Consider the following 14540-nt stretch of genomic DNA (forward strand, 5'->3'; position numbering starts at 1 on the left):
AATAATTTGTAAAGAAATCAGAGCATGGCTTACTTCACGAAAACTGGAAATGGGAACCATGGTGACTGACAACGGGAAGAACATCTTGCATGCACTGCGACTGAGAAGGCTGAGCCATGCGCCCTGCATGGCACACTTGTTCAATCTGGTTGTGAAGCAGTTCCTGAAGTGTTCCCCCATTTGCAAGACATCCTAACAATGAGAAGGAAACTTTGCATGCACTTCAGCAACTCGTATACAGCAAAGCACACCCACCTTGGGCTGCAGCGTCAGAACGGTTTACCCCAACATGGTCTGATTTGTGATGTTGCCACACGTTGGAATTCCACCCTCCATATGTTGTACCGACTGTACGAACAGAGAAAAGCCATCACTGATTTTGTGATGATCAAAGCGGTGAGGGGTAGTGACAGCTGAATTGTCACCATTCGGCAGCGAAATGACTTCTGGATCTCCACCTTATTGGACCCTCGCTACAACCACAAAATAGGGGCCTTTTTACACCCACTGAGAGCGAGGACTAAATGACCTTCTACAGAGGCATCCTATGTAGTCAGTTGGATGATGCCTATCGGTGCCATCGCCCATCCTCTCACAGGTCTGAATTGGCGGGGACCCTGCGCTCACCTTCCACTGCCATGGCTGCTGGGGAGGGGTGGCGTGGCAGGAGCAGTACCAGCTCCATCAGCAGCAACCTGAGCCTTCAGTCACTGATGATTAGCTTTCTTCACCCGCATAGTAAAGCAATTATCATAGTGAGCAGGACCTGAGCCAGCAGGTGGTGGCATACCTTGACATGCCCATGCCAACACACCTTGAAGATCCTCTGGACTTCTGGGCAGCCAAACTTGATTTGTGGCCGCAACTAGCAGAGTTTGCCCTGGAAAAGCTGTCCTGCCCAGCCAGTAGTGTGCCATCAGAGCGGCTGTTTAGTGCGGCAGGGGCCATAGTCACCCTAAGGAGAACTCGTCTGTCCACGAAAAATGTGGAGGGACTGACCTTTGTGGAGATGAATCAGGCATGGATCAGCCAGGATTTCCAACCACCAATGCCTGATGCATCAGAGTAGATTGACCATGATGCCATACCAACACATCACAAATATGGATAGTGCCAAACAGATTTAAGGCGCTGCTCCCCAGTTACAAACATTCCTTCGCATCAGGCATTTTTTCACCCACCTTTGTCACCGGGTACTGGTATTGCCGCCCACCACACCACTCTTTCACCGGTTCCCTTTCAGGACTCCTGATGCTGCTGCCACCTCCAGGCTGTCTCATTCAGCCACTATATTTTCTCTTCTCATGCTTCAGCCACCTCCAGGCTATGCCATTTAGCCACTATATGGTCTCTTCATGCTGCCACAAACTCCAGGCTGTGCCATTCAGCCACTATAGGTTCTCCTCATGCTTCAGCCAACTCAAGGCTGTGCCAGTCAGACATTTTATGGTCTCCCCATGCTGCCACAAACTCCAGGAAGACATTCAGCTACTATATGGTCTCCTCATACTGATGGCATCTCCATGCTCTGTCATTGTGCCGGCATGTGACAGGTGACTCCTTGTTAAATTTGGTCCTTTGTTCTAATACGCCGGGGCCTGATACACTAAAACTTGGGAGTTAAAATTTAAATTTCAAAATCCTCAATTTTTCAAAAGTTCGCTCATCTCTACATGTAACAATGCAAACATTAATTTAAACAGTAACATTTCCAAATATTTAAGGTATAAAAATTAAATATTTGTCCATATATCCTATCAAGTTACTAATATGAGTTCCGATGAAATTAGAATTAAGTGAACCAGTCTTTTTAATTTTGATTTACCTAGTTTATGCATATTGCCCATAAGAACCATGATGGGGGAAAAACTGATCATTTTACCTGTTTTGGGGTTTTCAAAATTCACTCTTCTCCGCTTTTTCGTTGGATTTTGGACAAAAAAAACTAAGTGATTTTTGATAAGCCGTGCCCCTTTGTAGGGTTTTCTCAAACTCAATGTGTGTGTATGTATGTATGTATGTATGTGTGCATGTTTCAGCATCACTTCCAAACAACTACAAACATAGCATAGATGAATTAACCCTTACCTACCCCCATTAGCGAGGGTTGGGGTTTATGTTTAAAGCCCCATGCAAGTCTAAGGGAAATGTATGTTCCAGTATAATTTCCAAATGGCTGGAGATATTTCGATGAAACTTAGTACACATGTTGTTTTTATGTTAAATAAAAATATAGGATAGTTAAATCAACCCTAACCTACCCTCTTATGTGAAGGATGGGGTTTTTGTCTTAAATCCCATGCCAGTATATAGGACTTCCGGTACCCTACTCCCAGCTCTGCTCTGCATCTTCTGGTGAGTGCATCAGTCCTGCCACACCCTCCTGCATGCCACACCCCATCTCACACAGCCACACCCACCATTTAAACCACACCCATTTTACTTTTTACCTTTTTTGTGCATTGGTCCATCTTGCAAGTAATGCCCACTTCCATAAAACCATGCATCCTTCTATTTTTGGCTACAATCTCTTCATCAAAATTCAGCCCCACTGGAGGATGAGATATGAGGGCAGGATATGAGGACAGGATATGATGATGGGATATGAGGTAGGATCTGAGGTCAGGATATGAGTTCTGGATATGAGGATGGGATATGAGAACGGGATATGAGAACGGCATATGAGGTCAGTATATGAGGTCGAGATATGAGGACGGGATATAAGGTTGGGATATTACGACGGGAAATGAGGACAAGTACTTCCTACTATGTTGCTTTTCCTCCCCCACAAGAATTAGGTAGGTAAAACCAGGCAACATTGGGTACTCTGCTAGTTAACAAATAACATTTGTTGCATGTATATTACCCAAAAGCAAACAACATTGCCATATTTGGTATCCTCAAAAACTATGATGAAATAGTTTTCTAGCTGTGCATCTGCCAGTTGAAAATAAATAGATACAGCATAGTACATATTAACCTCTTAACCCCTTAAGGACGCAGCCCTTTTTCACCTTAAGGACCAAGTCCTTTTTCGCAATGCTGACCACCGCCTGTTTTTTCGTGACATATTCTACTTTATTTTAGTGGTAAATTTTTGTCGTTACTTGCATCCTTTTTGGGTGAAAAATCCCAAAAGTTCATGAAAATTTTTACAATTTTTCATTTTTCTAACTTTGAAGCTCTCTGCTTGTAAGGAAAATGGATATTCCAAATACATTTTATTTTTATTCACAAATACAATATGTCCACTTTATGTTGGCATTATAAAATGGACATATTTTTACTTTTAGAAAAAAAGTAGAGCAGCAATTTTCAAAAATGTCATGAAAATTGCTAAATCTGAAGGGACAGATGTTACAGAACTACAACTCCCAGCATGCCTGGGCAGTCTAGGCATGCTGAGAGTTGTAGTTTTGCAACATCTGGAGGGCTACCGTTTGGGCACCCCTGTAACAGTGGTCTCCAAACTGTGACCCTTCAGATGTTGCAAAACTACAACTCCCCAGCATGCCCAGACAGCCAGTTTGGCACCCACTAGGAAGGGCAGCAGTAAATATTGCTTACTGCCCCCTTCCTTTCCTTCCCCCTCCCACCGTCATCTCCCTACCTGTGCCTGTCTCCAGCGACGATCTGCGGTCCCCACGCCATCTTCTTCTCAGGTACCGGCCTCCATCTTCTCCCCCCGTTCTGCCCGACATCCAGGGGTGGGCAGAACGGGGGGTTGCCATGGCAACCCCCTGTCTTGCGCTGCCATTGGTCAGAATCAGTTCTGACCAATGGCAGGGGATAGGAGGAGATTGCAGCACTGCAAACTCGCTCCAATCCCTCAGGATGATCGGGGCTGTCACTGACAGCTCTGATCATCCCTATTTTCCGGGTGATTGGGTCACCAGAGACCCGATCAGCCCGGAATAGCAGAAAATCGCATGTCTGAATTGACATGTGATTTTCTGCGATCGCCGATATGGGGGGGGTCTCAGGACCCCCCTCAGCGTTGTGCCGGGATCTCTGCTGAATGATTTCAGCAAACATCCCGGTCCGGTCCCCAACCGGCTAGCGGCGGGGACCAGAATTCCCACGGGTGTATGCATACGCCCCACGTCCTTAAGGACTCGGGATGCAGGGCATATGCAAACACCCGGCATCCTGAAGAGGTTAAGGACCTGTTTTTTTTTCCGTTTTTGCATTTTAGTTTTTCCTCCTTACCTTTAAAAAATCATAACTCTTTCAATTTTGCACATAAAAATCGATATAATGGCTTATTTTTTGCGCCACCAATTCTACTTTGTAATGACATCAGTAATTTTACCTTAAAATCTATGGCAAAACAGAAAAAAAAATCATTGTGAGACAAAATTGGAAAAAAAACACGCCATTTTATTAACTTTTGGGGGCTTCAGTTTCTACACAGTAAATTTTTCGGTAAAAATGACACATTCTCTTTATTTTGTAGGTCCATACAATTAAAATGATGCCCTACTTATATAGGTTTGATTTTGTTGTACTTCTGGAAAAAATCATAACTACATGCAGGAAAATGTATACGTTTAAAATTGTCATCTTCTGACCACTATAACTTTTTTATTTTTCAACATATGGGGCGGTATTCTTTTGCGCCGTGATTTTAGTGGTACCATTTTTGTATTGATTGGACTTTTTGATCGCTTTTTATTCATTTTTTCATGATATAAAAAGTGACCAAAAATACACTATTTTGGACTTTGGAATTTTTTGTGCATGCGCCATTGACCGTGCGGTTTAATTAATGATATATTTTTATAATTCGGACATTACCACATATGTTTATTTTTATTTTTTTTTACACAGTTTTTTTTTATGGGAAAAGGGGGGTGATTCAAACTATTATTAGGGAAGGGGTGAAATGATCTTTATTCACTTTTTTTTGCACTTTTTTTCGCGGTTTTATAGCTCCCATAGGGGGCTATAAAACTGCACACACTTATCTTTTACATCGTTCAATGGTTTCTCATAGGAAACCATTGATCGATGATCCAGCTGTCCTGTAAGCTGTTCGGGATGCCGCGATTTTGCCGTGGTGATCCCGAACAGCTTCCTGACATTTAATTTCCCTTTAGACGCGGCGTTCAACTTTGAATGCCCCGTCTAAAGGGTTAATAGTGCGCGGCACTGCCATCAGTGCCACGCGCTATTAGCCACGGGTCCCGGCTGTGACCCTGAGTTATAGAACGGGAGCGGACTCATGACGTACCGGTACGTCATGGGTCCTTAACAGGTTAATACATGTCTGTACCACCCATTGGTCCCCTTAAAACCTTACATTCCCTACATAACAAACCCTTTACAAACCCTACATAAGACAAGTTATCATTTAACTAGGTCAAAAAAAAAATTACTGCATCATTAAGAACAAAATTGTTTGCATCATTAAGCTTTCAGTGGAACGGAATTACTTAACTGTTTCGTAAAAGTAATGGAAAAAAGTCTGCAGTACAGCAATAATGCACAAATGAAAAGGTGAATGTATGCATTGCCTGGCACATGTAGACATCAGATATTTAGCATACCGAAATATCATTATGTCTTCAAATTTAATTACTCATTAGGGAAAACATATTACATTTTCAGCTCTGTGGTAATATGAAGCAGTAACTCAAGGAGAACCTCCCTGCCTTTCAGGAAAATGCACATACATTATATGCAAATATTTTATGTTTCACAACTCCCAGGGTCTCTGAGTAAGGGAAATAAATATTCTAACAATCTTCTTTCACAATTGCTTCTCAAGCATATATAAAGCCAAAGCTGACAGACACTTAGCATATCGTAGTGATTGTTTGCAACTAAACACTCTCACACTCATCAGCTAAAAGCATCCAACAACCATGTCTGGAGTGAAGGGACACCAAAAGAAAAGTGCAGACCCTTGCCCACCCCCGCAAAAGTCCTACCAGGACCGTAAGTATTCTTTTATTTGTCTTTATGCATAACATATCTGTGCATGCACGTGAATGGTATGGGGATGGCCTCTGTAGACAATATCATGATGATACTTTTATCTGGAGCTTAGTATTTATAAAATAAAAAATGGGATTGATAGAAAACTTTCACTTTCAAAGTAGGTGTGGTGAAGTGACATCAACCGTATTAAAAATTCTTGATTACTCCTTCCAGAACAGATGTCCTTTAGATTTCCAGGATCATGAGTCTGTATTAAAATAGAGTGTCCCAGGCCAATCACAGGTTTAATGACCCCAAATAATAGCATCACAGGAATTAAAAATACATTGTGGTACAACAAGCCTTAAATGGTCACTAACCTTTCAGCAAACATTGTGTAAGTCTATAGCACAAGAGCATATAAGAAAGCTTTAATGTATCTTATTAGAGGAAAAAAGTACCTTTTTCTTAACTTTTCAGGCTCCCCCCTAATATTTAAGCATATGCTATTACATTTTTAATATAAAATATTGACTTATAGGAACTTTACCTATCCCAACTTCAAGTTTTTTCAGTTAAGAACTGTGATTGAGGGTTCCTTTATGTGGAAACATTTGTAAATATGTAGGGATTCTTCGAAAATGTTGGGGACTCACTCCTTTTTGGAAACCACACCCCTTTTTCTGACAGCCACTCCTCTTTTCCGGTTTTCTAGGTAAAATGGAGAGTTGATCTGGTTTTCTAAATTTTTTGAAATTCTTGCGCTCTGCACCACATATTTTAGCGCACAACCTGAAAAAAAACAGTCGGGTTTACATTATTAAATCAGGGCTAATATTTCCAATTGAGGAATTGTATGGCTTTAAATACTTTACCAAATTCTTATGTTAGCAAATAAAATGCTGCACTGTTTGGTACCCTATGACATAACTCTGTTTGGACTACTTTAAGATAGCTATAGCAATTAGATAGAAATGCTTATGGGGGTCACCCATCTCTTCATCGATAGCTGGTATCGGGGGAAAGAAATATCAGGTGTTTCAAATTTTAAACATGCCTGATCCTTTGTCAACATGGAACATATGTTGCTACTAGACTCATCATATCTCCCTCTCCCCATTTAAAAGACATGCATGCTCTGCTGAGCATGCACCTTAATGGCATTGTGAGATGAGCTTTCATCTAACAGTTATCTTGGTCACCTTTAAGCTTTAAATAGATTTTTCAGCTTTTGCTGACTATGATGACTAGTCCATTGAACATTGTAAAATAATGTGGATATCAAATGTATTTATATTTATTCCAGCTTGTGCACCAGAGCCATGTCAGGAACCAAGGCTTCCCCCTCCACAAGGTAAATCAACTGAACTGAATGTAAAATACATATTATTTTAATTTATTTACTTATTTATGTATTTATTTGTTTATTCATTCATGTTCTCTTTATTTATTTCAGTTTGTGAACCAGAGCCCCAAGGTAACAGAAATCTGTTTGTGTTTTAATATGCCATTGAATGACAACAAATCTAAGTCTTTAGTATTTTCTCATATAAATCATGATAAAATACACTGAAGTGAACATAAACTACATTTTTATTTATTTATTTCAGTTTGTAACCCAGAGCCACAATGTAAGGAGCCAGAGATTCAACAAGGTAGCAGAAATCTGTTTGCCGTGTGTTTGCATGTGTTTTAATCTTCCATTGAATCTGACAGATGTTCACATGAAAAACTGTCAGCCTGAACAGGAGTCCAACGAGGGGTCACTTTTTTAAATATGTCCAGTAGGTCTTGAGATATGCCCCCCCAGAAGATTCACTGCAGAATTCAGGGAATTGTGCAGTGGGGGCAGGGCTTCACAAGGGGGCAGGGCTTAGCGACTCCACTTCACTAGGATTTTGAGTCACAGACAATGAATATGTAAATTGAGCCAATGAAGCCCTGCCCCCTGCATGCCCAACCCCCACTGCGCAATTCACTGAATTCAGCAATTGATCTTCTGGGGGACATATCTCAGGACCTTCTGGAAATATTTAAGTAAGTGACCCCACGTTGGACTCCTGTTTACCACACTATAAGCCAGTGTATAAGGTTTAGTGTGGGTGAAGGGGCTGACAGTTTTCCTTTAAACCCAATATACTGGGTTATGGGGCAGACGGAGAGCTTTAAAATGAAGGGTCACTTAGTGGAATGAGTGCAGAGTTCTTTCCTTTCAAGCTTTTCTTCAAATTGCACTCCAGCCTGCATTGGAGGCGAGGAGCCAGCTCACCCAGCTCCACTGCTTCATCAATATTCTTTACCTGGCCTGCCCCCTTCCATGACATGAGAGCCAGGGGGGATGTCGGGCGTAAGGGAGCGAAAACTATTTGTGTTTTAATATGCCATTGAATGGCAATGATGTTAAGTCTTTGGTATTTTCTCATAAAAATCATGATAATATCCACTGAAGTGAACTTAACATTTTTTTTTATTTATTTATTTCAGTTTGTAACCCCGAGCCACAATGTAAGGAGCCAGAGATTCAACAAGGTAGCAGAGATATGTTTGCCCTATGTTTTCATGTGTTTTAATCTTCTATTGAATAACAGTGAATTTAGTTCTCTAAAGAAAATCTGACAGCTGTTCATCCACACTAAACCCAATATACTGGGTAATGGTGCAGGCGAAGAGCTTTAAAATGAAGGGTCACTTACTCTTATTGGTCCTGTCCTTTCAAGCTTTTCTTCATATAGCGCAATATGAATAAAAGCTTTAAAGGACAGAACTCTGAACTCACGCCACCAATAACAGTAAGCGACCCTATATTTAAAACCCAGTACATTGGGTTTAGTATGGGTGAACAGTTGTCAGATTCTCTTTAGAGAGGACTTGTGGCCAACCCCTATAATATAGGATTTTACTGCTATCAATTTAGGGTGCCTTGATCTAACACCTTACAGTTTCTTGATATGTCCTTCTTTTCCTGAGATATCAGGATTTATAAATTGTCTGACCATTCAGGGAATCAGTCAGATATGTGTAAACTTAATTTTAACATTAGAAGAGAGTATCAGGTGATGGGCAGGATTATACAGTCAGGGTGTGTGAATATTGTACATGGAGGCGTACATATGCCTAATACACACCCCCTGACTGCATAATCCTGCCCATCATATGATATTCACTTCCATTATTAAAATTAAGTTCACGTCCATCTGACTGATTCCCTGAATTGTCAGGCAAACTATAAACCCTCATATCTCAGATACAGAAGTGTGTATCAAGACATGGTGAACAGATGTGTTATTAGGGTGCCCTATGCTATTTATTGATAATGAAATTTAATTTTCGGGGAGTGGAGGGGTTGGCCACAGGTCCTTTTCAAATCAACTATTTTTCTGACTTAAATGATGAAATCAACTGAAGTGAATGTAAAATACATTTATTTATTGGTTTCAGTTTCCAATCCATGTAAGGAGCCAGAGCTTCCACAAGGTAGGAAAGATCTGTTTGCCCTGTGTTTGCGTCTTTTAATCTGCCATTGAACGACAATAAATTTCGATGTTGCAGATCAGAACATTTTAAACTATAACTTTTTTGTCTCTGAATAATACCAGCTCTTTATGAACTAATGTTACTTTATTTCAGTTTGTGAACCTGAGCCACTATGCCCTCCCCCCCAAGGTAAAATTAAGTGCATGCTTACAAAATAATATTATATATACAGTACTATACTTTATTTTAGACAGAAAAAGTAAGGTGCTTTGCACCCTTATGGGCCCTAATTTTTTGACAAGAACAAGGGCCTTGAAGTTTCACAGAACACATAAGCACATTTAGCTTCCATTTATCTACATGAACAGGATAGCAAATGCTTGCCCTGCTTTCTGGCCAAGAAGGGGGATTTAGGGCCCAACATTTTTGTCAGTGGGGATGGTCTACCTGGCAGATTTATAATCTTAACTATTTTAAGATTGAGTTACTTACTTTACCTATTTCTATGATTTAAAGGTTATATGCAACCTCTTTATCAGACAGTAAATAAACAATATTGTTGTCTGGGATGGTGTCTGGTGACACCATGTATGTCTATGGACAGAAGATATGCTACAGATTGCTTAACCTTTAAGGAAACGTATGTCCTTATTGTTGGTTCTAAAAGCCACTGTACACAGCCACCATCATTGTTAAACTTCATTGTCATAGCCAAGCTTTGTGTTTCTTTCTGTGTGTGTTGATAGTTTTAAAATGATGACTAATTGAAACATATACACAAAGACATTCTGACATCAAACTACTTAGCACTGTAAATAAATGCAGACACAGCAGTGTGTTTTTTTTTTCAAGTGGAGACACATTACGGAGATAAAAGAGGTACTCTGCCTCTAGACATTTTATCCCCTATCCTAAGGATAGGTGATAAATGTCTGATTGCGGGGGTCCGGCTGCTGGGACACCCCCTCTTTCCTTGCACGGAGTGAACTCCACTCTGTGCCGAATTACCACAGCCGCCACACCCCCTCCATTCATGTCTATGGGAAGTGTGACTGCTGTGTACTAGAATGAATGGGGGCGTGAAGTGTTAAGGCTTCAGTGTTCATGAGCGCCCCAGATCGCAGGGGGTCCCAGCGGCCAGACCCCCCCAGGATCAGACATGTTATCCCCTATCCTTTGAATGGGGATAACATGTCTAGAAGTCAAGTACCCCTTTAAAATCCTTCTCATCCTCTGTCTACATATTTACATCTTTTTCATTACTTTCTTACAGAGAAATGCACACAATCTCATCAAAGAAGAGAACACAAAGGTGTCAAGAAGTAAAAAACTGTACACTGAAAAAGCAGCGACAGCCTTATGAAATGTATCATGCTTTCTCTACTTCATGTTTGCCCATAATAAACGTATCAGTTAAGTCATACTTTACACAGATGTTAAAACACTGTGTTTCAATAAATATGAAGTGATGTCTAAAAGCATAAAACCATGCCTATTTGATTTTTGTAAAAGTTAGGGCCATGGCTGGGAAGCTGATGTGGTAGCCCTTGGGGGGGGTGTATGGTGGTGGTGGTATGGTATCGGTATATGAGGGGTTAATATTAACCCTGTCACTCGTGATGCCAGGGTGAGGGCTTGTGTTACTGAGGTATAGCTTCGGCCTATCACCGCCCTTCCCAGAAACGACAGGCGTATACAAGTAATGACTGAAGGTCCACACTGGAGTTAAACTTGAACTGAAGTAAACTTTACTCTTGAACTTGCGGTACATTCAGAATACAGTTACAGTCTCTGCAATACACTTCTATAGACTTCAATGACTGACAGTTGCTGTGGACCTTGCGTCTTTTGCAGGTTAATAGAATCAAGGTAATTGGTGCGTGGATCCGTCCGGATTTAGGGGTAGATTAGGTCCGGTGGTCCCGCAGAGTGTTTGGGGATTGATACACTCTATATTTGCTAAGGATCGGCCGTTGCTGCGAGGCTTGGGCCTAACTCACGGTTTTTAGCAGCGCAGGTACTATAGAGAGATGTTGCTCGCTTGGCAACCCAGGAACAAAGAGAGCTAAAATGGCTGCAGCATCCCTTATATGGACAGGGGGCGTAGCCCAATTCGATAGGTCGAAGGTCAGCTGTCACTCACCGTCACACAGGCTTCTGGGTGATCATCTGACTTCCTATACAGGTCCTATACACATAATAAAATCAAAACGAGGCTAGAAATACCAAAGTGATGCCTGGAATGCATCCATAGTGAGGCTTGGAAAGCATCACATGACCCGAAGGCCCTGCAACGCCATGGAAACAAGTAATTAATCATTTATTTACATATACTATCCTATTTACATTAACCTATGGATAAATTAGAGATTTATACACTAGAATAGAGGTGACTAGGGGTAGACTGGCTAAGAGGGATCCCTAAGTCCTAGGGACTCTGGCTAAGGGCATCCATAAATAAACAAGTACCTTATAGAATGTGGTACTGGGACACCACACTGATATAGGACTAAAGTGCTCAAAACTTACTCTACCCACACCTCCTCATCTGTACATCTATAACACTCAAAACAAAAATTTTTCCCCTGTGATAAAGAAGCCACAAAGTACAACTTGCACTTGTCTAATGAGAAATGACAGGAGCCATGGTTCAAACTAGTGCCTCTGATGTACAGTTTCAGGTCTGTTTACTTCAAGCAGTTCACTAAAATCTTTTAGTGCATGCAATTTAGTTATTGCCTACGTATGCAATGTAGTGCATATACCTGCAACTATATATATATATATATATATATATATATATATATATATATATAAATGGTAATGCCAGAATACAGAGAATCTCCGCACTCACCGCATAAACCGCGACTCGATGCTCCTAGTTAGAGACGCTGAGGGACCCGGGCATTGCTGCACAGACATCCATACACTTGTGACCTTTGAAGAGTTAACCCGTGAGCTACCTTGAGTCCTGATAATACCATCCTGGATTTCTACCTACACCTGTATATCTATCTATCTCTCTATAATATATATATATATATATATATATATATATATATATATATATATATATAGTATCCCACATAAGTGACAACATACATTTTTGTAAATATTCAATTGTATCTTTCATGTGACAACATTGAAGAGATGACACTCTGCTACAATGTAAAGTAGTGAGTGTGCAGCCTGTATAATAGTGTTTAATGTTGTGCCCCCTCAATAAAATTCATCACACATCCATTAGTGTCTAAATTCAGGCAACAAAAGTGAGTACACCCCTAGGTGGAAATGTCCAAATTGAGCCCAATTAGATATTTTACCTTCCTGGTGTCATGTGACTCGTTAGTGTAAAAAGGTCTCAGGTGTGAATGGGGAGCAGGTGTCTTAAATTGGCTTATTGCTCCCACACTCTCTAATATTGGTCACTGGAAGTTCAACGTGACACCTTATGGAAAAAAAAAAACTCTCTGAGGAACTGAAAAAAAAAAAAATTGTTGCTCTACATAATGATGACCAAGGCTGTGTGAAGATTGCCAAGACCCTGAAATTGAGCTGCAGCACAGTGGGAAAGACGATACAGCAGTTTCACAGGACATGTTCAACTCAGAACAGGCTTCGCCATGGTGAACAAAGAAGTTGAGTGCATATGCTCAGCATCATATCCAGAAGCTTTCTTTGGGAAATAGACACATGATCGCTGCCCGCATTGCTGCATAGTTTGAAGGGGTGGGGAGGTCAATATATACCATACACTGTATGGTATACCATACCCCGTACACTGCATTAAATTGGTCTGCATGGCTGTTGTCCCAGGAACAAACCTCTTCTAAAGCCGATGCACAAGAAAGCTCGCAAATGGTTTGCTGGAGACAAACAGACTAAGGACATGGATTACTGGAACCATGTTCTGTGGTCCAATGAGACCAAGATAAATGTTTTTGATTCAGATGGTATCAAGCGTGTGGAGTGGCAACCAGGTGAGGAGTGCCAAGACAAGTGTGTCTTGACTACAGTCAAGCATGGTGGTGGGAGTGTCATCGTCTCGGGCTGCATGAGTGCTGCTGGCTCTGAGAAGCTACAATTCATTGAGGGAACCATGAGTGCCATTATGTAGTGGTCCACAGGGCAGGATTCCAACATGATAATTAGTGTTGAGCGACATAGGCCATATTCGAATTTGCAATATTTAGCGTATATATGGACGAAGATTCGTCATATATTTGCTAAATTCGCATATTCGTAATATTCGCGTTTTATTTTCACATATGTGAAAATTTGCGGATGCAAAAATTAGCATATGCGAAAATTAGCATATACAAAAATTAGCATAAGCGAAAATTCACATATGCAAAAATTAGCATATGCAAATTTCCGCCTATGCGAAAATTCGCACACCAGTCTAACACAGTAGTATTAGAGCCTTCTTTACACCACACAAGCTGGAAGCAGAGAGGGGTGATCAGTGATCACTGTGATGTGTACTGTGAAAAAAAAAAAATATTCGTAATTACGAATATATAGTGCTATATTCGTGAATATTCGCAAATTTGCGAACATGCAATATTCGTGAATAAAATTTGCTTTGCGAATATTCACGAGCAACACTAATGATAATGACCACAAACACACCTCCAAGACAACCACTGCCTTGCTAAAGATGCTAAGGAAAAAGGTGTTGGACTATCCGAGCATGTCTCCAGACTTAAACCCTATTGAGCATCTGTGGGGTATCCTCAACTACAAGGTCATGGTCAGCTTCATGATGTCATCATGGAGGAGTGAAAGGGGACTCCATTGGAAACTTGTGAAGCTCTGGTGAACTACATGCCCAAGCGGTTTTAGGCGGAGCTGGACAATAATGGTGGCCACACAAAATATTGACACTTTGGGCCCAATTTGAATATTTTCACTTAGGGGTGTACTCCTAATCACATTCTTCTGGGCTGCAGAGATAGCCTGTGACTTTTAAACATCCTTCTGACTGTCAGGTGCAGAGAATAGTTAGTGTGAGGGATGGCATATGAGGACGGTAAAAGAGGACAGGATATGAGATACGGATTTGAGATCAGGATATGAGGTCAGGATATGAGGATGAGATATTAGGATGGGATGTGAGGACATGATGTGAGGTGGAGAAATGA

At 41.0% G+C, this 14540-nt stretch overlaps 1 protein-coding gene across 1 annotated transcript; it reads left to right on the forward strand.

The window, feature by feature from the left end:
- The first annotated feature begins 5854 nt into the window (after positions 1 to 5854).
- On the forward strand, positions 5855 to 10792 carry LOC130281618 (small proline-rich protein 2D-like). The gene is made up of 8 exons (XM_056529032.1): positions 5855 to 5940; positions 7229 to 7276; positions 7379 to 7399; positions 7533 to 7577; positions 8407 to 8451; positions 9361 to 9396; positions 9550 to 9585; positions 10670 to 10792. Exons 1-8 carry the CDS (start codon positions 5868 to 5870, stop codon positions 10720 to 10722), a joined length of 357 nt encoding a protein of 118 aa, XP_056385007.1. The 5' UTR covers positions 5855 to 5867; the 3' UTR covers positions 10723 to 10792.
- The last annotated feature ends 3748 nt before the right edge of the window (positions 10793 to 14540 follow it).

This window comes from Hyla sarda, chromosome 7 (assembly GCF_029499605.1).
Source record: "Hyla sarda isolate aHylSar1 chromosome 7, aHylSar1.hap1, whole genome shotgun sequence".
NCBI classification, from domain to species: Eukaryota; Metazoa; Chordata; class Amphibia; order Anura; family Hylidae; genus Hyla; species Hyla sarda.

Coding starts and splice junctions, on each gene's coding strand:
- LOC130281618 (XM_056529032.1), top strand. CDS start 5,868: ATGTCTGGAGTGAAGGGACACCAAAAGAAAAGTGCAGACCCTTGCCCA. Junction 7,400..7,532: donor TTGTGAACCAGAGCCCCAAG/GTAACAGAAATC, acceptor TATTTATTTCAG/TTTGTAACCCAGAGCCACAA. Junction 9,397..9,549: donor GGAGCCAGAGCTTCCACAAG/GTAGGAAAGATC, acceptor ACTTTATTTCAG/TTTGTGAACCTGAGCCACTA.